The 27,295-nt window shown below is 46.1% G+C and overlaps 1 protein-coding gene across 1 annotated transcript in view; it reads left to right on the forward strand.

The window, feature by feature from the left end:
* Positions 1-25,405, forward strand: part of LOC147894186 (magnesium transporter MRS2-4-like) — a 54,364-nt gene extending 28,959 nt beyond the window's left edge. The window contains exons 2-4 of the mRNA XM_087384858.1: positions 23,860-24,320; positions 24,436-24,702; positions 24,919-25,405. Coding sequence (XP_087240984.1) covers positions 23,860-24,320; positions 24,436-24,702; positions 24,919-25,197 — 1,007 coding nt within the window. The 3' untranslated portion in view covers positions 25,198-25,405. The remainder of the gene's footprint in view (positions 1-23,859; positions 24,321-24,435; positions 24,703-24,918) is intronic.
* The last annotated feature ends 1,890 nt before the right edge of the window (positions 25,406-27,295 follow it).

Consider the following 27,295-nt stretch of genomic DNA (forward strand, 5'->3'; position numbering starts at 1 on the left):
CCAAAAGTGATTGTACTTTCAGCAACAAGCTAAAGCATTTGTCCTGTGAAATGTGGATCATAATCTTCCAAAGAAATCATGCAACTGCCTGCAATCACTGCATGTGCGGGTACACACTGACAAAAGCATAAACCTCTGCCCAAGTGTCAAGCATACACACTGCAAATCTGACAATGCATACACTGTGTCAACCCTCACTGGCCAAGTGAATAACCTGTCTCAACTCTGTTTGCGGCATAAGCTAAGCCTCAGAGTTGAGTGATGCCCTGCCACAGTAGCACCTGCATATCTTTGCTGCGGTGCCCTGCCTTTTGGCTGTACTTGTACGGAGATGAGTGCAGCCGTTGCTGCTGTTCGTCTGTCACAAAAGGAGCCGGAAGAAGGGGGGGGGGGGCTGGTACGGCGATGTGCCTTTCACGATTAACGTGCACGCTGCCCGGAGACCTCGTAGAACCACACGTATGTGCAGCTGTCTCAGCCACGGGGAGACACGCGCGGAATGAAGCCTATGCTGCTATTCGAAGAGCAGCGTAGAAGAGGTCGGGGGCACGCGGGGCAGAGAAGGAAGAGGCTGGCGGGGCTCGGCAGTACGGCCGACCCCTGTCGGCCGGCTTGGCCCTGGCCGACCTGTTGGTCGTCGCTTGCTGTGTCGGCCCTGTCGGCCGACCTATGTCGTCGTCGCGCGCTATGTCGGCCCTGTAGGCCGACCTGCTGGTCGTCGCTTGGTGTGTCGGCCCTGTCGGCCGACCACTCCCGCCTTGCTTGCAGCCGCTCCAGCTACGCCGCCCGCGCCATCGCCTTGCAATCGCGCCGCAGCTAAGACGCCCGCGCCCTCGCCCTGAAGCCGCGCTACCACACCCGCGCCCTCGCCCTTGGCCTGGCTATCGCGATCCGTCCGTACGGCTGTACGGACGATGTACGGCCGTACGGACTTGTCCGTACGGTAGGGGTAGGCTAGGGAGAGATGGGAGTGGAAGCAGAGGGAGAGAGCCCGTTGGCTCTGATACCAGTTGATAGAGAGTGAGGGAGATAGAGTAGGGAGTAGGGAGTAGAGAGACACACTCTCAGTAGTCACACACCAGTTGGTGGGGATAAAGAAAATGAGTGGTACCTCCCCAAGTACACACACTAGTATATATGGATAAGACTAGGGCCACTAAGTACCTAAGTACAATGTGTACTTAGTGTACTTAGTAGTACTAGATTAATACTGTTACAAGGGTGGCCAGTGCCTTTACCCCAACACTTCTGTGCTGCCCACACCTCCAAGATGGCCGACCCTCCTGCTGGTACACCCGCCTCTGCTGCGCACCTTTCCGGCACCCTGTACTACTCACACGTGTGAGCCTTTGCTGCCTCAGTCTGGCCTCCTGTGCGCCTCTGTTAGGGGCCTGTTCCAGCCCGTACACACAGTCCTTGAGGCGGCTTCTGTGCTGCCCACATGGCAGCCCATGGGGCAGCCCCTTTAGCTCTTTCCCTATGAGGTGCTGCCCATGTGGCAGCCCCCTCTCCACGATGAGTCTCCTGCCCACATGACAGCCAAGATGCTGTCCATGTGGCAGGCCATTCCACATATGGTTCACCCCCCCTGATGCACTCCTCATTTGGGGGCTCACAGATGGGGAGGTGACCATTCCAACATGACCAGGTCGATGTGGAGCTTGACCTGATCTATGACAGACCCATCTGGTCTGGGCACCTGCCAACCTGCCTGGTGCTCCCTGCCAGGCCTGTAAACTATCTGTGAAATTCACTGCAAACATACATCTTCTGCCACTGTGTCGCTGCCAATCTACAACTCCCTCCTGGCACAACCCTAACAGTGGCATATAACAGCCTCTACAGCTAGGGTACCTACCCAGGTGTTCTGATATGGGGCTCTATGAGGAGGCTCACAAGTGGGGAAGAAACCTTTTCTAACACTTAGAGCTTCAAATATGACTATGGAATTTCATCCCAATCTTGCAGCCCCTTGCTAGCAATTGAAACAAGCTGATTAGCTTGAATCAATCCATGCCTTCTTGATCATATCCGTAGTGCACAAAAAAATAGTAAAATCAACCTCTCATCCTTGCTATATTCCACCTGCTCCCTCCTTGTTCCACCATCAATGCCAAGGTTCCGTCACCTTAGGCAAGCCAAATTTAAGGTAACCAGGCCTATCCCTCGATGAGGGATAACAAAGCGTTAGGGTAACAAACCCTCACTCAATAACAAGAATAATTCCCGCACGACCCCCCAGGTAGGTAAACTTTTATATGTCCAACTAATTTTAATACATTTCCAGCTATAAGGACTGACAGCTTTTAAGTGCTAAATGCAAGGGTGTTGCCTTGCCCAGAGATGGGAACAGAAGAGCATGTGGAAAAGGTTCCCAAAGAGAGAAAACAAGAGGTTGCATGAGGCATGTACACACAAAGATTTCAGAACCTTGCCTCGAAGCTTGAAAAGAAATCTTCATTGTCATGAATTAGCACAAGGCGCACCATATTTTAGCTGCACAAGGCCCTTCTATTTTCCAGCTGCACCATTGTCTAGCCCCTTCTAGCCACTGCATGTGCATCTTTATGCTCTAGCATATGTCCTGCTTGCTCTCACAAGCCTATAAAAGACGTCTACATTGTCAGAATCCTAGTCAAAGTCCTTGAATCCTATTTCAAGCTGTCTTGATTCCTTCTATTACTGTTTCTCTTTTGAAAATCTACAAAAATCATATCTTAGCTCCCTTGCTTTCTTTAGATTAGTTTCACCTGATCTTTTTTTCCCTAGAGAAAACATTTTTTTATTAATGCTTGAGAACTTTCTATCCATGTGGCCCTGATCATGGAAGAAAATACAATGAAAGAGTGTTGGCTGTAAACCGGCCTGATTATAGAGAACCCATATCACTGCCTAGGGAGTCTCTAAAACAAGGGCAACAACAAGGGTGGGGGACTATACAACCAGCGAATGCCTTGCTCCATGAATATGTAGAAGAGTTTCAGCTGATTTAGTGCTCACGTCTTTGAGCAAAGTCAACAACGCTACCTCTTTGATAATCAAAAGAAGCTCCACAAATTCTGAAGAAGTGAAAACTTTGAAGAAGAACAGAAGGACAGATTTGACATGTATCTGTCTTTACTTGTGAATTTTTGTTTGCAATTCGAAGCTGGAATCTATTCTATGCTTGGGCAGCTGGTCACTGTACTATGTATTAGTTTAGCACCTGTCTCTCTCCCTCTTCTCTATTCTTCATGATGAAATTTTTTATTCTAAAAGCTTGTGTTGTGGTTTGAGAAGCTTATCTCCTATTGTGTTCTTTGGTTACTGCAAGGAACTAAAAATGCTTTTGACCAAGTCTTGCTATCGAACCATCTACTTCTCTTCCTAAGAACACTCCAATACCACAAATAGATGATACAAATCCAGTCTTATGAGTTGAATGCTATGTATCAAGATGCAACAAGCCCAAGCACAAGTGCAATAGATTCAGGCACAAGTTGCTCAATTGCAACAACAGCAGCAGGCCAGATAGTTTGCAGCCCAGATTATGTCCAAATTCATTCTTTTTTAAATCCTGAGGTTTACTGGGGGGGGGGTAGAAAGGAAAGGGTGCCTGAGTTTGTGTACTTGTTGCGTTTTGTTTTTTTGATTCATGGATGAGAGATGTGTCACTCTTTACAAATCAACCAACATCTAGGTTCTTATCAGAGGTGCTAGAGGAGAGAGGTTTTCAGATTAGGAGATTAGTCTGTCAGGGATGCCCTCTTCGTAAGTATTATGTCCACACATGGACATAGCTAGGCTAGTGATTTGGAAGATAGTTTTGGTACTCGAAGGGGAGTCTTAGGCTTGAGACACCTAAGATACCCTATATCTATATAAGAGAGATCCATTTCTCACTTGGGGCATTCTTGGGAGTGGGGCCTCCTAAGAATACCTAGCTAGATTGAGAGCCCATCCTGGCTTGTCTCCCTAACGATATGGGTGCATATATGAAGCTGCGTGGTATGGTATGCGTAGCCTAGACTAGGTTGCCTAACCTCTAGCTGGCGGGTGATCATGAGGGATCTATGGTTGGGTGGTGAGGCAATAGCCGATACCACACGTGTCCATGTGTTTGTATTCTTGCAGGCTAGCATGGCGATAGAGAAGATCTCGGATCCCTTAGGGATTGTTTCATTTTATATCAGAGCAATTTCTATCTTCTTGATTCCAGATCTTTTAATGTTTTGGTTGCTTGTTGCAAATCCCTGTGTGTGATTGCGTGCTAGAGGATGGACTAGAGAATTCATGGCACTTGAATCCTGAGGTTTTGCTTGGAGTTTTGGGCAGCGAGAGAGAATTGGCAACTGTATTGAGAATTTCGTTTTTTGTTCGAGCTGTGTTGGGAATTCCAAATTTCGTTTTTTCTTTTCCTGCCATTGTTTGCAAGTGAGTACACTTTTCAAGCGTAGAGGAAAGTCAAGAAAGGAGCAAGGGAGAATTTGCAGCAAATAGAGAGTGTTTTCGAATAGATGAATTCGCTACAGATTTTGGGCAAAAACAGCGCCTGGCAGGGTGGTTTCCTGCAGATTTCTGGTCGTACAACAGCATGGAACATGAGCACTATTGTTCCAGGGCTGCCAATGTAGAGAGAGGCTGATTGCGCTTGATTTCTGAGGCTTGGAGCAGCCTGGAACAGTCGCATGCTGTTCCGATTTGCAGTTCAGACCTGCTGGTAGGTGCGAATTGAGAAAACTGGGCTGCTGGGCAATTCACCTAGTGGCTGGGATGCTTTTGGCCTGTTTGTGGACTTCCAGAGGCTGCATGTGCTTGCTCATCCATGTCATCCCAATCACTCTGTTTAATGCTATTAGGCTTGATACCTTTGCATTGAATGGGCTTATGCTGCCTCTTCTGCACTAACACATCATAAATCTGCTCTTTCCAATACTGAAAGTTTGATCCATCCAACCTCTCAATATCAAAGAGGGCACTACCAGCTGTAGATGCCATATCTGTGGCACAATAGCTCACAACCAAAGAGCAATATAGTGCAATAGGCAACCCGAATGACCAAAAATATAGTGTTGTCCAGACCAATCAGGTCTCCAAATAAATTGGCTGATCCAATGCTCAAAAGCACTCAGCCATAAAGATTCCCCCATTGTGTATGTGAGAAAGCTGCAAGTGAGACTCCTTACTTCTCTCCCACTCTCTTCACATGGTATCAAAGCTTGGTTCATGGTAAGGAGCTCAAGAAAGCAAACCAAGTTCGTGGTGTCTTGGTAAGAGGATCAGTGTTGCTTTCCTTTTTCGAGTTTGGGGAGAAAATCTCTGTAGGTAGCACAGCCGAAAAGTGCGAGCGTGCACTGTCTCAGATTGGGATGCCCTTTGTGATGTGGCGAGAGGGTAGTATATGCGGTGTGACATTATTTTTTTGATTCAAGCCCATTTCGGGGCCTGTTTTGGTGGCATAAGTTTTCCGTAGGCACTCAAAAAAGTGCCCTGTTTTTGCTGTGCGACCATTGTTCTGCAAGTTGGTGAAAAGTTGCCATAGAAATTGCATCATATGCCTATGTGTAGAGATATTGGGAGTGACAGAATTAGTCTTATTGCCTATTGATGCAAAATCGTCACTAGGAAGTGACCGTGTGGTCAAATACCTCTTTCGTCAGTTTTGCATCAATAGGCAATAAGAATGATTATGTCACTTCCTAGTGATGATTTTGCATCAATAGGCAATAAGAATGATTTTGTCACTTCCTAGTGACGATTTGCCCTTGTGAGGCAAAAGTTGTGTTTTTTGGAGTGACATAATATTTTTGCAATGTAGTGTAATGACGTCTAATGTTCTTTCATAGATAGTCACTGAAAAGCTTGACAAGAACAACTTCCAAGCATGGAAGTTTAGAATGACGAATTTCCTTAAGGGAAAAGGCTATTAGGAGTTCATTACTGGAGTTGAACAAGAACCAGTTGTTCCTAATGTTCCCAATCAACAGGAGTTGCAGGCATTCAAAGGATGGCATGAGAGAAAAGTTATGTAATGGGTGTCTATCAGCATTTCAGATTCTATGATTGTGCATATTCAAGATGCAAGCACACCGAAGGAGGCGTGGGATACTTTGACAAAAATGTACAGCACAAATATGTAAGCCAAGAAAATGTAGCTCAAGTAAGAGTTGCATAATGTGCAGAGAAAAAATATGAGCATCAATGACTACCACATGAAGGTGAAGAAGATTGCATCTCTTCCATTGGGTCACCAGTGGAAGATGATGATTTAGTTTCTGTGGCCTTGAATGGTCTAGGAAAGGATTATGCACAATTCCGGACATCCATTGCCATCCGTGAAAAATTTCCTGAGCTTACGACATGCATGCTAGTCCTTTTTTTTTTGGAACAGTACGGGTGCATGTGTGTCGTGCACTTACTTTTGGAAAGTATTTTTAGCAATGGCAACTGCCAAAAGTCTTTACTTTCACTTTATATATTGTCATGCAAGCATTGTGTGTGCATGCATACGTAAAAGACATGAAAACTAAAGGTGGACTGCCACATGAGCTCTAAATTGGACAAGTGTCCACGTGCATGCATGTATGTGGGTGTACTTTCTAAAAAAGTATGCCTTTAGAATGAAAGTTCTTTACTTTATTTTTTGCAAGGCAAAGTTTGATTTAGAAAGATACTTTGAGGGCCCTGCATACAGCCCACACATGTCCTTGCTTTTTGCACACTTTGCACACCCCCAAGCAGCCTGTATTTCAACCAGTCCTTCCCATGCCATAACTTTGCCCATACCATTCCAAATTGAGTGCATTCTGCTGCAAACAATTTCTCTTTCGTCCCTCTTTCATTCTAGCCAAAGTGCTACAGCTCTACATGGCTCTCTCACCACCAATTTCCAGCAAATCTTGCTCTCGTCACCTCTTTCTCATCATGGAGCCAATTCCTAACAATGGAACTCAGCTCAATCAAACTGCTCGACCTTCTGCTCCACCACACATGCCAGTTGTTCAGATTGATGCAAATGTTATTCGTAGATTGTTCAATCAAATGCAAAATACTAGGCAACAGCTCATACTTTTTCAACAAACTCAAGAAGCTCATAAAAAGTACTATGGTATGCCCTCCTTTTCTCCTGAGATCTACTTAGGAGAGAAGAAATAGAGGACTCCAGAGTAAGTGTGCTCCCAGTTAAATAGGTGGGGAGCTGACTTTGCCATCATTGATTATCCAGATGGTACCCGCTTGACCCTTGTTGAGATCTATTGACAAGGGAAGTCTTTCACGTGGTGGGGAGAGTTAAAGGCAAGTTCTGCTCCCAAGTCTTGGACTGAGTTTTGTGAGGCATTCACAAAGGAATTCCTGCAAGAACCATAATTTTGAAAGCTCCAAAATCCGTCAAAGGGTACTAAGTCCCTGGAGACTTCATAGACATTACTCCAAAGTTCTTGACTTCAAGCAACAAACATTGCGCTTGTTCTTTGTGAATAGTTTACCTAAGGAATATCAAAATTAAATACGAAGGAACAAGCTGCTGACACTTGAGGAGGCAATCCATTTTGCGAAGATCTATGATAGTACCTATGGACACAAGGAAGTTCGATTTTCATCGGCTGCACAAAATGGCAAGCCTAAGAGAAGAAAAACCGAAAGAATTGTTGAGCTGGCAACTCCAACACCAAGCCTAAAAAATGATAACTACAACAAGCAGATGTTGAGGCCTTCTTGCGAAGAAGCCTCACATAGATTCTCCAGCACAAGAAGAAGCATGAGCCATATGACTCTGCTTCAAGTGTGGCAAGCCAGGCCACATATCACCCGCTTGTCCTTTGAACTGAGAAAAAGGTAAAGGGATCTTGGCTATCCACTTCATAGAATCATGTACACTAGGTAATCCTTCTCCATTGCTCGTCTTGAAGTCTTTTCTTCGGATGTAAAATGTGAGAAATGTCATTTTAATGTTGATGTATTTGGACCCTATGATTTAATTCGCATGGTTATATGTAAAGGGGTATCCAGTTCACGACTTATGTGGGAGTTGCAGTACTCACAATTTTATTGACGCTTCTCTTGTATAGAAGCTGAACATCGCCACGGTTTCCAGTAACCATCGCTAGGCCGTCAATCTCACGCATGGTGCCACCAAATCTTGGGAAGAGTTAATTCTAGATCTTCAGGTGGAGATAGGATTACTCGGAAGATTTATCATTGCATGTTATGAGATTAGATCATGTAGACTTTTGATTTTCATGGATTGGTTTTTTGCGAAGAACTCTTTCATAAATATTGACTAAAGGAATCATGTAACAAAATTTCAAGTTAGTGGAAAGTGGTTTAGGGGACCTATGCTCAAGATTGCCTCTCAATTCGATTTAAATTTACATGAGTTGATGATGAATATTTTTGTACTGCTTTGCAAACGTTTCGAATTGTCTTTTAATAATAATTTAAGTACATTTTCTACAAAATGCACCTATGAAGCGTGTCTCAACTGTGATAATGTTAATGATAAGTTTCCGGAAAACAACAAACATGATAAGATTGCAGCAAGCTGTTTAACTCGTAATAATACTTCAGCCATGGATTTGGCTGCCCATGTTGATGAGTCAACGCTGGGTGAGCATTGTGCAGATGGAATACCCACTGCTCGGTATATTTATGACATAAATCAGTCCATTAAATCTTATGCCTTGGCTACCTAGGTAGCAAACATAATTAGTGAAAGCTCTTGGAGTGAGGAATCACCCAAGGCTCAAAGTAATATGTGAGATTCTATCTAATTATCCAGACATGTTTCCAAAGGCGCTGCCAATGGGTCTACCTCCTAAAAGAGCCCTTGTCCATTGGATCGATCTTGTGCCTCGTGGGCAGCTGTGTTAGGTAGCCCTATAGGACAAGTTTGACTGAGAGGATGAATTGCACGGCAACTTCAAGATAGCTCTGGCTAGGTCAAGTGAGACCTAGCAAGGCCCCTTGGGATGCACTCGTTGTCACCAGGACGTGAATTTTTGGGCCGTAGGAATTTACGGGTGAATATCCTAGGCCTTTTGTTGTTTTTAATTGAAAAAGGGCCAACTTAATGTAATATTTCCATGGGCTTAGGCAAGGACTGAAGGGAAAGAGAGTGGTAAAAATCCCACTACTAAAAATAGCTCTAGGGGCTATGTTTGGCTAGCTGGCTTGGAAAGCAAGAAGAAACGCTGAAATTTACTTTCAGGGCTGGTTTCTGGACCACAGAAGGCAAAGAGAGACAACTCATAGGTTGGGAAAGTTCTCCAGGGCTGTTCTAACAAATCGCCTTGCTGAATTTTCACTACCATAGCAGTCCGTGTGCTATTTGAGAGCTGCTAGGGCTGCCAAAAGCTCCAAAATGAATTCGTTTTTGTCTAGAAAAATTCGTTTTGTTGCCAGGAGCGTCCAGAAGAATTCGTTTTTTGTTCTAGGTAGCCTCCAGAAGAAATTGTTTTTCAGTCGGGACCTGCCAAGGAATTTTGTTTTTCAGTCGGGACCTGCCAGGGAATTTCGAATTTTACTTTTCAGTAAGAGTATTAGGGCAATTCTCTTTAAGATAGGAAGCAGCCAGTGTGATTCTGAATTTGTTGTAGAGCTGCCTAGTGCAGCCAGGAAGATTCACCATCCGCTATGAGCTGCCACGTATTCCTAGAAAGGATTCACCTTCAATCAAGAGTGCTCCTGATTAATTTCACCTACTTTGCCAGGCCAGTTTCTGCAGCGAGGAAGATTTGCCATCCACTGTGAGCTGCCACGTATTCCTAGAAAGGATTCACCTTCAGTCAAGAGTGCTCTTGATTAATTTCACCTACTTTGCCAGGCCAGTTTCTGGGTTTGTGTTGCATGCCAGATCTGGACACTAGGGAATTGAACCTTCAGAAGCTTTTGCCTTATTACTGTCCAGGGTTGATTGTTTTGCTGGTCTCTGCCGTGCCAGGATTCTTTTTGAGCTGCCAGGACAGACATGGTTGGTTTCTATCCTGCTAGGACTCTTTTAGAGCTGTCATGACAGACTTGGTTGGTTTCTATGCTTCCAGGACTCTTTTAGAGTTGCCAGGATAGACTTGGTTGGTTTCTATCTTGCCAAGACTCTTTCAGAGCTGCCAGGACAGACTTGGTTTCTATCTTCCCAGGACTCTTTTAGAGCTGCCAGGATAGACTTGGTGTTAGAAAATAACCCAATAGAGGGTACACGCAGCGGAAGACTTATAGCAATGCCCAGGAGCTCACACAGTGTGCGTGTGGGATGTGGAATCACAAACTTCTTTACTCATGTGCGTCAAATAGGTGTGCAAAGAACACATAGTCAGTGAGCTGCTGCTCCCCCTCCCTCAGCCCGTCTCTCTCTCCCCTCAGCCTGTCCCTAGCCCCTCCCTGCTGCTTCCCCCCCTCCCCCCCTGCTGCTCCGCCCCCTCCCCCTGCCTGTCCCTCGCTCCCTCCCTCTGTTCCCTGCTTCCTCCCCCTCCCCCTTGCTGTCCCGCCACCTCTCCCTGCCTCCGTCCCCTCCCCCCTGCTGCTCCGCCCCCTCTCCCTGCCTCCGCCCCTCCCCCCTGCTGCTCCCCCCTGCCCCCTGCTGTCCCGCCCCCTCTCCCTGCCTCCGTCCCCTCCCCCCTGCTGCTCCGCCCCCTCTCCCTGCCTCCGCCCCCTCCCCCCTGCTGCTCCCCCTCTCCCCCTGCCTCCGCCCCTTCCCCCCTGCTGCTCCGCTCCCTCTCCCTGCCTCCGCCCCCTCCCCCTTGCTGTCCCGCCCCCTCCCCTGCTGTCCCGCCCCCTCCCTGCTTGCTCTCCCGCCCCCTCTCTTGCTTGCTCTCCCGCCCCCTCTCTTCCTCTCACTCCTCCCTTTCTTCTCCTCTCCCTTCCCCTCCCTCCTTGCCCCTCTCCCCTCTCAGCCTTAGCCCCTCTCCTCCTTCCCTCCCCTTCCCCCCTGCTTCCTCCTAGCCTCCTTTCCCCTCCCTTGCCCCTCGCAGTTTTTTTGGAACGGAAGGAGCCTTTTTTTCTGTTCGAGTCGGCCTCCTCACCTTGATTGGCGATGGATTCCCCGTCAGCCAATCCTACTCCATCTCCACCGGCCGCGAAAACTATCACTTTCTCTAAAGACGAGTTGCAGCAGCTCAGGAAGGATGTAGAGATTGAGTGCTCTACCACTTTGTTAGCACGCATCTTCGGGTCTCACCCTTCCAGATCCCAAGCCAGAGACTGGATGCTTGCGGCTCTCCCCCCAGACCTCGCTCCTCGATTGGTAGATGTTCGCCTTCTGGGACGAGGTTTCTTCCAGGTTGTTTTTGACACTCCAGAGGCTGCGAGCACTGTGCTCAAGGCCGAGCTTTTACACCTGGGACACAGGAAGATCTTCTTTGAAGCCTTTCACCTTGGTTTCGACCCAGTTGAGGCAGATAAGAAATTCTTCTCGCTCTTCATCAGGTTCCCCGGGCTTCCCCAGGTTTACCATCGACTTCTTTCTGTTATTGGGGAGCATTTTGGCGTAGTTGCTGAGATCCCACCCCTCCCTGGGTTGCCATTGACTGCAGCAGAGGCAACCAAGGCTGATGGGGTTCCTAGAGTTAGGGTCCTTTGCAAGGATCCTAACCTCGAGATGGACCACGTCATGATACAGCGCCCGGATGGTTCCTTTTTTCGCCAGAGAGTGGAGATTTCAGGCAGGCAGGACCAGTGCAGGATTTGCAGGACCTCGGGACACTTTGCCAGGGATTGTCCCAGGAAGAAGAAAAGGCCTAAGAAGACCTCTGGTACAGCTACCGCCTCAGGGCATCGACAGGGGGGACAGGGGGGGAGATTAGACCCGGCACTTGCCCCTCGACCTCGACAGAGGGGTGGTACAGGTCCAGCTCCTGCTCCTCATTCTTCACGTGGCGGTCCTGCTCAGTCAGGTGGTGGTACAGGTCCAGTACCTATTCCTCGGCCTCATCAGGGGGGTGGTACAGGTCCTGCTCCTCGACCCCCACCTCCCTCAGGCACACGCGACGCTTTACAGTGGGTTCCAGTACGTGTGCAGGTCCCTCCTTCAGTTCACGAGGGTACCTTAGTAGACTCTGCTTCACCTCGAGCTGTCCTTCCTGTCTCACCTTGCACAGTCCGAGACGCTGAAGCTTCGACCTCCTCCCCAGTTGCAGCTTCTTCCTTAGATCCAGCACTGCCAGATGTTCCTCTTGAGGACGGAGAGATTTCCGCGGCTGGACAGACACCGGGTAGAGAGCCTTCCTCACTCCCTCCCTTGGACAGGGGGAAGGGGATAGCTTACACTGTTGATCCTCGTCCCTCACAAGGGATCCTTCGTACTCCGGTGTCTGGATTGCTCCACAGGAACTCGTTTTCAGCCTTGGCAGAGAGTTCAGATTTCCCAGAGGAGGAGTTTGTGCCCGCTACCTTTGGGGAGCCAGTGGTTGGATTTCCTATTGACAGGGCTTCTTCTTCAGGTGCCAGGATTCTTTCCCCTATTGACTTTCCTCCACTGGGTTCCTTCCCTCCATCCAGGAGGTCTTCCCCTGTTGAGGGGTTTGTTTCCGCCACTAGGTCGGGTAAGGTGTTCCACTCTACATCCTCCCGTCGATGAGGATTATCAGTTGGAACATACAGGGCCTAGGTGGCGTCCCACATCGCCGCCGCAGACAGCTGATCCGGGATCAGCTTCATCCAGGTGTTACTGGGGGTCCCATTGATATATTATTTATTCAAGAGCACAAGCTGGATTATAGAGATTGTGCCAAGTCAGGCAAGTTGCTTTCAGGACATACTTTTTGGTCGCCTGCATTGGGCACTAGGGGAGGCACTTCTATTTCAGTTTCGCAGTCGGTTCTCCCCTTAGTTGTTGGGCACGGAGTCATTATCCCCTCTAGAGCTCAGTGGATTATTCTCTTGATTGGAGGGCGTAAGGTTGGCTTCCTCAACCTATATGCCTCCAACATTAGAGGGGAACGTGTCCTTATGTGGAAGACTTTGCTCTCCTGGGCCCCCATTGTGGATTCTTGGGTGATTGGAGGTGACTTTAACATGGTCGAGTTACCTTCAGACAAAAAAGGGGGTAGAGAAGGCGGACTTCACTCTTTGGAGAGAGCAGCTTGGGATGCCTTCCTTTTCCATTTCTGTGGCAGAGATACTTGGTGTGATGATGCCTTTCTTATTCAGCCACAGTCCCTCCTGTTCTCTTGGTCGAACAGGAGGCAACAGATGCCTATTCATGCACGCATTGACAGATTTTATGTAGATGACTGGGCACTAGACAGAGGGGGATCGGTATGCATTGCTGCGGGGGTTTCCACCTCAGACCATTTCCCTGTTGTTCTGGCTATCTCAGAGCCTCACTTGAGAGGCCGATCTGCCAGCATCAGGATCCCAGATGCCTTTTACACAGAGAAGGACCTTACAGAGGCAGCCCTACGGGTATGGTTTGCTCATGTCCAGGGAGGGCAGCCACATCCTTCACATTTAGCCGCTGCCCTCTCTGGTATTAGCGACTTTTACTGCTCAGTTGCTTCTACCAGGAGACGAGATATTCTCAGACGTGAGATTGGTGTTCGCCAGCAGTTAGCAGCTTTGCAGAGGGAAGAGCAGAAACGGCCTTCAGATGCTTGGATTCAGGAGCGCCTTGCTGCAGCGAGGGCTCACTTGCAGTTATTGCTTGATCAGAGAGCAGAGTATGCCTTTCATGCACGGGAGTCCTTCTGGATTCAGATGGGTGGTAGAGTCAATAAACACTTCTTCTCTACTCTTGGCCCTAGACATAGTAGAGAGAGTGTATCTCAGCTTATTGACTCACATGGGGTTTTACAGACAGAGCCAGATGACGTCTTACGCATAGCTTCAGATTTCTATGCCACCCTCCTTACTACTGATCCTGAGACACACGATATAGAGGATGCTAGACAGGCTATTTGGCAGAGTATTCCAGTGTTGGTGAATCCGGATATGCATGTTCTACTTGACGCACCTTTCACCAACACAGAGTTCAGGACTGCACTTTCAGCCCTTCACAAGGGCAAGTGCCCAGGTTTAGATGGCCTCACTCCGTCTTTTTTCATTGCATTTTGGGATATGATTGGAGACTATATTACTTCAGCCATGCAGGCCATTTGGGACTCTGGCGAGATGCCTGAATCGCTTACAGAGGGCCTCATCCACCTTATCCCAAAAGGAGGTAGCAGAAATTTATTGTCCCAGTGGAGGCCTATCACACTTCTGGGGACTTGTTACAAGATTCTGGCCAAGGCTATCAGCCTCCGATTGCAGCCACTTCTCCCTGATCTTATCCACGACACTCAGACGGGATTTGTGCATGGCAGAAGTATTTTTGATAACATTTTTTCTTTCTGGGAAGCTTCAGAGTGGGCCGTGCAGAGTGGCCAGAATCTTGCCATTCTACTGTTGGATTTTGAAAAAGCTTATGACAGAGTAGATTGGAGTTTTTTGGAGGGCACCCTACTACGCTTTGGATTCACTGATGTTTGGATCAGAGGTGTTTCCTCTTTGTACAGATCAGCCCATAGCCAGGTACTTATTGGTGGGGTAAGGGGTGAGAGATTTCAGATTTCGAGATCAGTCCGTCAGGGATGCCCCCTTGCTCCTTTCCTTTTTTTATTCGTGGCCGAAGCTATGAGCATCTATGTTAGATCTCAAGCTGACATCTTTGGGCTGAGACTTCCTATCAGAAGAGAAGAGGAGCTGCTTGACAGTGAGTTGGCTGATGACACAGCGATTTATTTGGATGCCTCTCCATAGACTTTGACTTCTTTCAGGACAGCATTGGATTTATTTTGCTTGGCGGCAGGGGCGTAGATAAATTGGCATAAATCCAATGGCTTTTGGATCAGTGATGAGGACACTCCAGTTTGGGGACTTGACATAGGGTTCACTTGGGTTCAGAGGGGTGTGCCTATCAGGTATTTGGGCTGCCAGGTCGGCTTGGGTATTTCTACCACGCGCAGCAGTTTGCTCCCGTGTTGGAGAGCATCAGAAGGAAGCTTCTCTTTTGGAGCTCAGCCAAGCTGGATCTTGCCTCTAGAGTTGTGGTGGTCAACCAGGTCCTCTTGGCCACGGCCTGGTTTATTTGTTCATGTTGGTGCCGTTCTAGGGACTGCATCATTCAGCTCAGAAGACCGATCAGGAACTTTCTCTGGAGTGGGCTTGATGGCACAGCAGATGCCTTAGCCAGAGTGGCTTGGGAGACCCTCATCCTCCCTACACAGGATGGGGGTCTCAATATTATTGATCCAGATTTACAGTGCAGAGCCTTACTTTGCAAGATAGTGGTGCGAGGACTTATGCCAGGACAGGAACCGTGGAAGGACTTTCTCATCAGCAGCATACAGAGGTGCACACCTTCCTCAGGAGGAGACTGGATGAGCAGTGTTAGATGGATTTTCACCTCAGCACACCTCAGATCACCTTCATCCCCTCTCATGGTTGCCATTCTGAAAGCTTGGGCTAGTTTCAGAAGCTCTCTTCGGAGGATTCCTCCTTCCTCCCGGGAAGAGATTGATAGGCAGCCCATCATGTGGAACGACAGTATTTTAGATGATCGTGGCAGACCACTGGGTGCCTCACTCTACATGCAGTGGGCCAGGTGGGAGAGGGGACCTGCTTCTTCTTTGGGATCTTGGAAAGCCTTCCGTAGGCTTCCAGAGGAAACCAAGTCAGGGTTGACAGGACATCTCAGAGGGAGTGCAGGGAGGATCTTGCAGATTGAGTCAGCCCTTCCAGAGGCTTGGATAGACACAGATGATATGCCTCTCGCTACCTCCACTTGGGCAGGTACTTTCTCGAGAGGCGGGGTTCCACTTCAGGTCTTAGCCTTCCGAGGTGCACAGGAGGATGCTTTGGTTTTCAGTGTCCAGGATGGTGGCAGATTGCTCAGATCTACAGATGATATATTGCTTGAGTCTGCTTTTCAGCCTATCAGGGTCGTAGGCCTTTTGATGCAGGGATCAGATTCAGAGTGGTTCTTAGACCCTGACCCCCAGTTACTCTCCACCGGGTCTTGGAGACTTTGACTCTATGGAGGAGTTCCCATCAGGTATTTACAGTGGGACCCCGGAGAGTGGGAGTGGATTGACGCGGGGCATCGAGAGAAGACCATCCCCTTCTTTCGTTACACGGTCAGTAATGCCAGGAGATTTCAGCTCAGTAGTAGAGGTTGGAGACCCTCCAGAGTTCCTCATTGGGAGACTTTTGGTATTACTGCGGATCAGCAGAGGTACTTCTGGAGGAGGCTCTGGAAATCCCACAGGAATAGAAAGATCACTATCTTCTTTTGGCTTTCTATTCATGGAGGGATTGCAGTGAACCTTTGGAGGTCCAGATTCGGAGCCGACCCTACTTGCCCTCGTTGCCTTTCTGCTTCGGAGTCTATTCAGCATTGCTTATGGGATTGCAGACAGGCGAGATTGATTTGGATGGGGATAGCCAGGATCTTCAGTCACTTTGCCCATTCCCCACTCTTTATGACTTGGGGCTCGGTGGCTTGGCTTTCTCTTACAGGACCTCAGGTTTTCTATGAGGGACTTGACTCCTCCCGGGCCATTTCGGTTCGACATCATCGGGTTGAGCTCTGCTCGTTGGATGTGGTTACACACCGTCCTTTTACAGCTGTACATGCCTCTGTGGATACTTCTTGGGAGATTATAGCGAGCATAGCAGCCTGGCATATTTGGAGATCCAGATGCACAGAGGCTATGGAGGGTACTCAGGTTCATCCCTCGCACACATTGGCTAGTATCTGGACAGACATCGTACACACTCTGATGGCCGTATGGACGGGTATGCAGGGGGACTCCCGTGCAGCCTCAGCTAGGAGGGCTTCTTTCTTCAGGGAATGGAAGGATTCTCCTTTCTTCTCTGAATCTACTACAGGGTTGAGATGGCACTTTCAGCCTCAGCCTTGGTTTCTTTCCACCTCACTCTGAGGGGGTTTTTTATTATCCTCATGATTTCATGATGTATTCCGCTTTGAGCTTGCTCTCGCGGGTTTTTGTTCTTACTTAATAGAAGTCTTTTTCATGGAAAAAAAAAAAAATAGGTGTGCAAACTCATCAAATAGACAATGAACCAGCCAGATATAGAAGACACCAAAACTTATATATTTCCGTCCAAAACTATGGACACAATACAAAAGAGATAGATCCAGAGTCCCACCAATGGTGTGGTCCTCTGATCTAACCACAAGGTCCTTCTCCAATCTGCTGGCTATCTCTAGACTCGAGTCCGCGTGCTCCACCTCGAGCATCTATAGACTTTCCGTCCAGTGTGTTCTTCTCCACCTTACTGCCTGTGAATCAGCCTAGGTGGGCAGCCCCTGCCAAGCTTTGTCTGCAGCACACAGGTCCCTGTTCCACTGCTCCAACCTGCTTGTGAATGGCTGCTCCAGAAGGTATGATGATCACAACACCTTGCTGCCCTAGAAGACAGCCAAGGTCCCAGCCCTTAGGGAACTCAGTCTGCAGCACTCCAACTCTCCTTTACCTCCAAGATGAGGCCAAAGGGAATGCCTCTAGGCTGCTCCTGTCTGCTCCACTTTCTGCTGGATGTTGGATTATGATCTCAGCACCTTGCTGCCCTAGAAGACAGCCAAGGTCCAGCCCTTCCTGGCTAAGTCTGCAGCCCTTCAAGCACCCTCTCACCTCCTGGATATAGGCCCAGAGTGTGGCTTCCTGCTGCTCCTTTCTGCCTCCTGGATTGCTGGCTGCTGGATGTTGAAATGAGGCCTGAGCCTCTCCTTTTATAGGCCCTGAGGCCTGGCAAAAATACCGACTGGTCAGCCCTATTTTGGCCAACTCAGTCTGGCTGAAAACCAACCTGGTTGGCTGTCCCTACCAGCCCAACCAGGGCCCTATTTAAGGGACTTCACTAGGCCCTTTTCAGCCTTTGTTCCATGCAGGGACCCAGCCCTCTTGACCAGCCTAACCAAAGCCTGGTTGGCTGGCTCAACCAGCCCCAACCAGCTCTACTGTTGGCCGACCTGTTTGCTGATCTGTCCCCCCATATTCCTGCGCCATCTTTAGGGTATGTTGCAGGCCATGTGCCTACCCACACACCTTGCTAGATAGCTTGCCATGTAGGCGCCTGTACACCGGGATACCCCGCCATCTCGTGCTGCTCCAGATATGTCTCTTCCAGGCCAGATCTATGCCATGTATGCATCGCCATTTGCCATGGTCTCGACGCCATGTGTTGCAGCCACTTTGATGCGTCCAAGTACTTTCCTTTTTCTCTCTTGGGCACATCCTTCCCTAGGTCTCCCTCCCCCACGCTCTCCTCATTTGGGGGCTTACAGATGGGGAGGTGACCTTTCCAACACTTGGTTGGTTTCCATCCTGCCAGGACTATTTTAGAGTTGCCAGGACAAACTTAGTTGGTTTCTGTCCTGCCAGGACTCCTTTGGAGCTGCCAGGTTAGAATTGAATACCCAGATGCTTGATAAGGGTTGCCATGGAATTTTGCATTGGGCTGCGATGCCTATTTGAGTCATGAACTGATTGCATAGCAGGACGGAAGTGCCTGTGAACTGAATGTTCAGTTGGCTGGTTCTGGACAGTTGCAAAAGAGTGCTTTTGCTGTGATGTGATTGCCATCTGAATAAAGATAAAGAAATACCGAGAGGGCTGCTAAGTTTTAGGGCCAATCTGGTGTCCGGCTTCACAACAGAGGCAGTTCAGCTCCTTGTGTTTATTCTGTTATTATTTATTAATTTCTGGTTGGCTGTAATAATTCTCTAAGTGGATGAAATTATGGTATTTGCAGGTTAATAATTGTTCACCACCCTTTTGTGTTCCTAAAGGCCAGTTTTGGTGATTCCGTTGCCGGGACATCACCACTTTCTCAAGGGGGTGAGACTTGCGTTTGTTTTGGATGATGCTAGGATTAGGGATATCACCATATCTCTTAAGAGGTGAGGCCTGTGGTTGCTAAGAGAATTCAGCCAATATGTTGTGCAATGAAAGCACACGATGTGCCAAAGTATATGCCTTATGAGGAACAGCCAGAGACAGAGGAACAAGACGAGATCTTGATTCAAGAAAAGTTTTTGGCACATAGTGCTAGAGTTTCCTCGTGCTATTTGGATCTGATGTGGATGGAGGAGGGTAGAGTGGCAGATTCACCTCAGTTGATGCAACTCTACTTTTTAGTTTGAGCCAACTCCGGTCGTGTCTTTCAAGCTCAGTAGAGTGTTGGTCTGGAGCATTTTTTGATGCTCAAGAGGGGAGGTAGCACCTCCACTCCTTTGGTACAAAACACTTCGGATATCTAGAATCTGCTTGGTGACATTATTGATTCACCCGAGGTACTGCTTGCTGACAGTATATCTGCCGCGGAACTTCTAGATAAGTGTACTAGTTACTATCATATTATCTGTGCATGGTATATGAGTTGGTTACTTGTAGCTCTTCCAAAACATATATTGCATGCATATCTTGCTTATTTTGTAATCTTGAATATACAAGGACGTTTAAGAAAATGGGAGAGTTTGCCAAATTGTTGAGATGGTTTCATGTTTGGATATGGTTTGCTAAGCCCCATAATTGTGATGGCACTTGATGCCAAAGTTGTCGGTTCACTTTCGGTGAATCTCTATATTTTGGATTGTGAAGTTTTTTGTGCTTTGTTCCTTATGTACCACAGATTATGGACCTTCGGGACCCACCATAAGAGGATATGAGTAAATGATCATTTGAGAGGAACATTTTTGGAAAGAATGCATGGGATGTATGTTTGCATGCATGGATTACTCTTTTATACTCATGATGTACCAAAAGTTGTGGGTCTAGATGGATGGCCATAAAGTGGGTAAATCATCTTGGGAAGTGCTTGTTTGCATGCATTGAGTGCTTGCATATGCTCTTGATGTACGTAATGCTTTGGTTCCTATAGGATGTCCATGAGAGGATAACTCATCTATGTGGGTCCTACGGGATGGCTATATGCAGCATCTTGTCTATTTGAGCATGTATATTTGTTGTTTGTGGAAGGATGCTTGGTTGTGTTTTTGAACTAACTGAGGGTTTGAGCTTCTACTTGCTTTGAGACTTTTGCTGTAGGTTCCGATGGAACAAAGCAAAAAGTTCGGTGCAAACGGGGACGTTTGCAATTTCTCAAGAGGGGCTATGTCACTAGAATGTGAATTTCTTGATGGTAGGAATTTGCGGGTGAATATCCTAGGTCATTTGTTGTTTTTACTTGAAAAAGGTGCAACTCAATGTATTAATTCCATGGGCCTGGGCAAGGAGCTAAAGGGCAAGAGAGGGGTAAAAATCCCACAACTAAAAAGAGCTCCAGGGGCCACGTTTGGCAAGCTGGCTTGGAAAACAAGGAAAAAAGTCGAAATTTGCTTTCAAGGCTGACCACAGAAAGACAGAGAGAGACAGGTCACAGGATGGGAAAGTGCCCCAAGGCTGTTCTAACAAATCGTCTTGCTGATTTTTTATTCCCAGAGCAGGCCACGTGTTGTTTGAGAGCTACCAGGGCTACCAGAAGCTCCTAAACGAATTCATTTTGTGCTAGGAGCCTCCAAAACAATTCGTTTTTGTCCCAGGGAGCCTCTAGAAGAAATTGTTTTCAGTCAAGACCTACCAGAGAACTTCATTTTTCAGTTAGGGACCTGCCAGGGAATTTTATTTTCAGTCAGGACCTGCCAGGGAATTTCTTTTTCAGACAGGAGCAGCCAGGGTGATTCACAATCTGTAGCAGGGCTGCCTAGTGCAGCTAGGAAGATTCGCCATCCACTGTGAGCTGCCAGGTATTGCTAGAAAGGCTTCACCTTCAGCTAAGAGTGCTCCTAATTAATTTCGTCTACTTTTCTAGGCCAATTTCTGGTTCTGTGTTGCATGTGAGCTAGACACTAGGGAATTGAACCTTCAGGAGCTTTTGCCTTGTTACCATGTGCCAAGAACAGCCAGGGTTGGTTGTTTTGCTGGTTTCCACCCTGTTATGACTCTTTTAGAGCTGCCAGGACAAACATGGTTGGTTTCTATCTTGCTAGGACTCTTTTAGAGCTGCCAAGACGGACTTGGTTGGTTTCTATTCTGCCACGACTCTTTTAGAGCCGCCAGGATAGACTTGGTTGGTTTCTATCATGCGAGGACTCTTTCAGAGCTGGTCATGTAGTTGCTTATGAAAGCCGGAGACTACGGGATGTTGAAAGACATTTGGGAATCTACGAGAAAGAGTTACTAGATGTGATTCATGCCATTAATACATGGAAGCACTACCTCTTGGGTGCAGATTTTACTGTAAAGACTGACCACCAAAGTCTAAGATGCTTCCTAACATAGACTAAGCATGAAATGGGCAAATATGCTATTGATGTATCATTTTCAGATTGTCCCTACATGGGGAGCTCAAATAGAGTGGCTGATGCTTTATCTCGAAAACCCCAGGTCAATAATGTGACTATTTCCTATCGCAGGGATCTTGAAGAAATGAGGGAGTACTATGCCACTGATCCAGACTTTGGAGAGATTATGTAGCAAATGCAAGAGGGGCATTCGACAAGTCAGTATTCCATGAAGCATGGCTATTTAATGTAGGATGACTGCCTATGCATCACCTGAGACATGAGGCAAAAGATTCTGGAGGAATGCCATGCACCTCTATATGCTAGGCATAGAAGAATTGCAGCTACCACTCAAGCTTTAGAGAGGTATTTTTATTGCCCGTCTATGCATAAAGATATACAGCTCATCTAGAGTAGTGGTTGTGAACTAGGTATTATTGACTATTGCCTAGTTCGTTTGCTCATGTTGGTGTAGATCTAGAGATTGTATCTTTGAGCTCATGAGACCTATCAGGAACTTCCTATGGATTGGGTTAGATGGCACCTCAGATGTTGTAGCTAGGGTGGCTTGGGAGACCCTCATTCTCCCCACAGGGGAAGGAGGTCTCAATATTATTGATCCGAACTTGCAGCGTATGGCCTTGCTCTGCACGTTTGTAGTGAGAGGATTGATGCATGGACAGGAGCCTTGGAAATATTTTTTCTTACACATCATTCAGTCTTGTACACCATCTCATGGGGGCGATTGGATGGACAGCTCAAGATGGATCTTTACTTCAGCCATAATTATAGAGTTTCCCATTTATTTAATTATGTTCAAAGAGTTATTTTCTAATTGGTCAAAGTATGGACTTCGATCAAAGATACTTAACCCCGGTTAAGCCTAACCTTGGCCAGGGAGACTTGGTTTATGCCAAGATGGTTAACTGTAGTTAATCAGAGAACCACAGAGCTGGCTATGGTCAAAGAGTGTTGACTTCAGTCAGCGAGGATTGGCTTCAGCCAAGGAGGGTCGACATTGGTCAACTAGGTTATTCCGATTGTGGTCGGAGAGATTTGATCATCATTAAAGGACCCTTGACTTCATTCAAAGCCCTTTAATTACAATGAAAGAGGGTTGACCTCGGTTAACCAGAGAATTAATTGTATATGTGCACATGTTTGCTTGGTGGGGACGCCCACAAGACTAGGATTAGTCTAGCGCATTATTTTTGCATGCCAAAGCTAATATTTAATGGGTCCTTCGGTAATGTATTTCATTAAATGGTTGCACAAAAAGGGCTAAAATGTCCTAGTTTTAAGGAGTTAAAGAAGAACTTCTCCACCATGGGTGTTGTAAGACCCTAAGAGACTCTACCCATAGACATGGGTTTAGAAGTAGGCCAAGAATTAGACACTTGGCATGGTGCCACCTATGGAGACGAGATCTCCTTTGTAATCTGAATCACAAACATTTTCTAACAGCAGCCTGGGAGCTGAGAACTCTTGTACTCTCTTTTGCTGAAATAAAAATACCTTAGCTTGTTTGGGTTTTGGGCCCTAATGCTGTGCAAAGAGAGGGAGAGAGAGAGAGGGAGTGAAATAAAAATAAAAATAAGAACTTTTGTACTCTCTTTTACTGAAATCAAAATACCTTCAGGGGGGTTCGAGCCTGTTTGGGTTCTGGGCCCCAAAGCTGTGCAGAGAGAGGGAGTGAGAGAGAGATTGAGAGAAAGAGCAAAAGCATAGAGAGAGCGCTCAGTTGTGAGCTTATGTCTCCCTGATGCAGTCTAACATCCCCAGCACCCAAATCCTCTTTCAATCTGCTGGAATGAATGACTGGATGTACCCAAACTCCATCAAGTAATTGCAACTTCATTGCTCTTTCTAAGGATAAAAGATGGGCCACAATAGCAATGAGATACCTTGTACACAGGCCCAGTGCGCGTTACTTGAGAATCTTTTTGGATTCTCAAGTAAACCTGCTGACCTTTTGAGAAAACTCGAGGTGTCTGCTTTTGATTAGCATAAAATTGTGCTCTAACTTGAGCACTTCTATGCTTTCCCTTCCTAGTTGTAACATATCTTGTTGCTATTGCAACCAATCAGAAACAAGTCTCATCTTGACATTCTATAAGCTAACTATTCAAGGGGCTCTAGGCTGGTATCCGTACATCAACATGAATGGATTGTTTTGGATTGTTGAACACTTAGTGCTATTATAAGGGATTTCCAGCTAAGGAAGGTAATCTTCCCAATTTTATCTCGTAAACTTATCTAAAGAAGGGGAGAGAATGTTATGTCCTTGCTTTGACATAGTGTGGCTAGTTATGGAAGTTGGGTGGCTGAGAGGCATAGATCTTTATCTTGGGACAGTTCGACATGTAGTAGCTAGTTCGACATATATCTCTCTAAACTTTGAAACTTTGTTATTGATGACTTGAACGCTGTTTATTGCAAATTGAATTTGCTGTGTAGTGATTATTTGATGAGGACCAGGAATTGTTATCATCTGTTGGAGCTTTTTTTAATGTGGAAAGAAGCAGAAAAACTCTTGTCTGGGGGACTTTTAATTTGTTTTGAAAAAATATAAACAATTTATCCTCTTGTACCTTTTACAGCAAGGGATAAAGCTATGGTGGTCAATTTGGAGTTCATTAAGGCTCTTGTCACTTCACAAGAGGTCCTAATTCTTGATCCCACAAATACTGCTATCCTTCCGTTTATTGATCAACTTAAGGAACAACTTTTGTGCCAAAAGACCCATGAAAATATCAAGACAGATAAGAAAGGGGTCGCACAAGACACAGAACTTGGGGATCTGCCAACTGCACATCACAGTGATCAACTGCTGCCCTCAAATTTTGTGGATGTATCACAAGACGAACTTCCATTCGAGTTCAAAGTGCTGGAGGTAGCTCTTGAGGTTGTCTGCGGTTTTTTAGATACAAAAGTTGCAGAGCTTGAGCAAAGTGCATATCCTACTTTGGATGCCCTAACTCGGAATGTGAGCACCAGTAATTTGGAGCATGTCCGAAGTCTCAAAAGTGATCTCACGCGTCTTCTTGCACGCGTCCAGAAGGTATGGTAATTGCTTTTCTTTTTCTTTACATCCATTGATGGATTTGCAACATGAATAATTTTAGGTGCAATGCAGTGTACCAATCTTTCTGAAGCACCTTCTTTCTAAATGACAGGTAAGAGATGAAATGGAGCATCTTCTGGATGATGATGAGGATATGGCTCATTTGTATCTAACGCGAAAGTACCTTCTCAGTCAGCAGGGAGATTCAGATTCGATTGCAAGTCCTGTCGTCTCTTCTGGACTTTCACGCCTGAGCTCTCGTCGGTCTAGTAATGTTAGTACCAGAAATACCGCAGATGATCACAATGTAGAGGAGCTGGAGATGTTGTTGGAGGCATACTTCATGCAAATTGATGGAACTCGGAACAAGATTCTCACGGTTAGTCTGGATTGCTACCTGCAATTCAATACTTTCAGTATGTGGCGTTGATATATACTAGTGAATATGTAGTTCAATCTGAGAGCATAAGAAGCGACATGCATAGCAGTTGCCGTTTTACTGTCTCTTGTGGCATTTTCAAAGTGTCATTTGTTTCTGATATAATTACTATTTTAGTCACAGGATATTGTTTAAAATAGAGTTACTCAAATGCAGGTTCGAGAGTACATTGATGACACAGAGGACTACGTTAATATTCAACTTGACAATCAGCGTAATGAACTTATCCAGCTGCATCTTACATTGGGTATTCTGGCATTTACTGTTGCTATAGTATCAGCAAGTTGTGGAGCACTGTCAATAAACATTCCATGCCCATTGTACAATATACAAGGTATTTTCACACCGATAGTCACAAGTCTTGTAGCTATGTCCACAATACTTTTCTTTGTTATCCTGGGCTACTTACGCTGGAAGGGTCACTTCACAGCATAACTCAAGAATTTCATACTTTGCTTAAGGAAGCAAGTCATGAGAAGCAGCATCTCTATTATTGAGTAACATAACTCTTTTAACAGAATGCAGTACTCTGCACAAGCGGACATGCATGTGCTCATACATTTATTCTCAGGAGTATTGACAATTTCTTTTGAATGTTAAAAACTTTAATATCAAGAAATGAACATAGAATCGATCATTTCTGAATTTTGAAGCACTCACAGGAGGCAGCGTGGAGTAATAATGGATGCTGATACAGTGGCATGGATGGAAATATTCTCTCTCTCTCTCTCTCTCTCTCTCTCTCTCTCATCTGGGCTTCTTTCTCCCTGTGTTCCCCCTCCCTCTCTCTCTCTCTCTCTCTCTCTCTCTCTCTCTCTCTCTCATCTGGTCTTCTTTCTCCCTGTGCTCCCCTCCCTGCAAGAAGATGAGCAAATGGAGAGAAGGTAGAGTGTGGCGTGAAAGAGGAAGAAGGCAAACAAGTAGTAGCATTAGTAGGAGTGGCAGAGTTAGGCAGATTAGAACAAGAAGAATGAGAAACGAAACTGAGAGCGCGCTTTGAGGGAGGAGTGCTTGTGACCAAAAAGAAAGCGTAAGTGGTGAGGGGGTATAGCAAATGCTGTCAATGGCGAGACCCAAAATGTTGACTTGTTGCAGGCTTAGCTAAATGTATGTTCCAATATACATCATGTACACCTTTAAACATTATCCAACATTGGCTAAGGTACAAAAGGTGGCTTGGCAAGTACCAGCTTCAACAAGGTCTCTGGCACTCCTGAATGATTCTTTACATTACATGTTGATGATGTATGTGTGAATGTTATTGTTTTGATCGAGATTGAATTTCCATAATCATTTGATTTGCATTTCACCTGGTAGTTTAAACTCCAGTTTCATCATTTAAGAGCAAGTACTTTTCGATGTGGAAGTTTTTAAATGTCCTACCAAAATGGATTTTGTTTCATAAGTATGGTGCAACACTGCCAGCAAGCGGGATTCCATGGGTGCAAACTGCATGATTGGTACTAATTCATGAGGTGTACCGTATGGATGCCTAGCGATAGGATGTTGTGAATCCTCGATGGTCCAAGGTGAGTCGAGCAAGCATCTACAGGCTAATGCTTATTGGTTGTGAATGTTTATAATATGTACTTGAAGTGTAATTGCTATTACGAAGCATCATCCAAGAAGCCCACCTAGACATTTTAGTCATTTTGTGAGGAACATATGAATCTATTTTTAAAATTTCATGTTCTTCAAAATTGCCTATGCACGGTTGAAAGGTTTCTCCTCCTTGAAGAGTACTACATATAAATCTAAAATCCAATACCTACCTCATTGTTTTGATGAATCCCTTGTAGCATGAGTTCAACCAAGAGCATGAGGTTGAATAAAGGGTCTACATCGCCAATTTTTTCTTGAGAGGCAATGCTTTTGTGCATGTTTTACTAACATACATAGGCAATCCCTCTCGTTTGATTCATTGGTGAGGCCAACTACCATTTATGTAGGGGCCATTTGGCACCAAGAATGCAATGGGAGAGAAGAGGAGGCATGACAAGTCTAGGATACTATACAAGATACACCCCTCTATCGAAAAAATATGACATAAAGGGTTATACACATAATCCTACTTATGAACCCTATGAGGCTCTTTACACCAATCCTTAGAGCCTAGGATAGTCCATTTCTACACTTTTTGGTATGCATTGCCTGTAATGCATTATAGTGTGATTTACATTCTCAACACCCCTTCTTGAATTGCATCTTGCAAGATTAGGGTGGAGGTGAGATAAATAAATAGCAAAACCTACAAAATTGATGCTATTATGAGTACAGCTCCAAAAATTGGAGGGAAATTGTGATCATTTAAGAGTAACTAAAATTCTAAGAGTAGCCTTTGAACTGCATTTTTTCACAAGTTGTGTTTGTTGCAACTCTATATCTAGCCTCCATTAAAGACAATGCAACAAAAGGCTGCTTCTTACTTTGCCAAGAGATTGCTATAGGACCAAGTGAGAAAACTACTTTACCGACTGATCTTCAATTATCAATGCTTCTTACCAGACTCTCAGCCAAGTTCACCAGTACTAAC

This window comes from Dipteris shenzhenensis, chromosome 14 (genome assembly GCF_047967505.1).
Source record: "Dipteris shenzhenensis isolate YYH24624 ecotype China chromosome 14, Dip_SZ_1.0, whole genome shotgun sequence".
NCBI lineage: Eukaryota > Viridiplantae > Streptophyta > Polypodiopsida > Gleicheniales > Dipteridaceae > Dipteris > Dipteris shenzhenensis.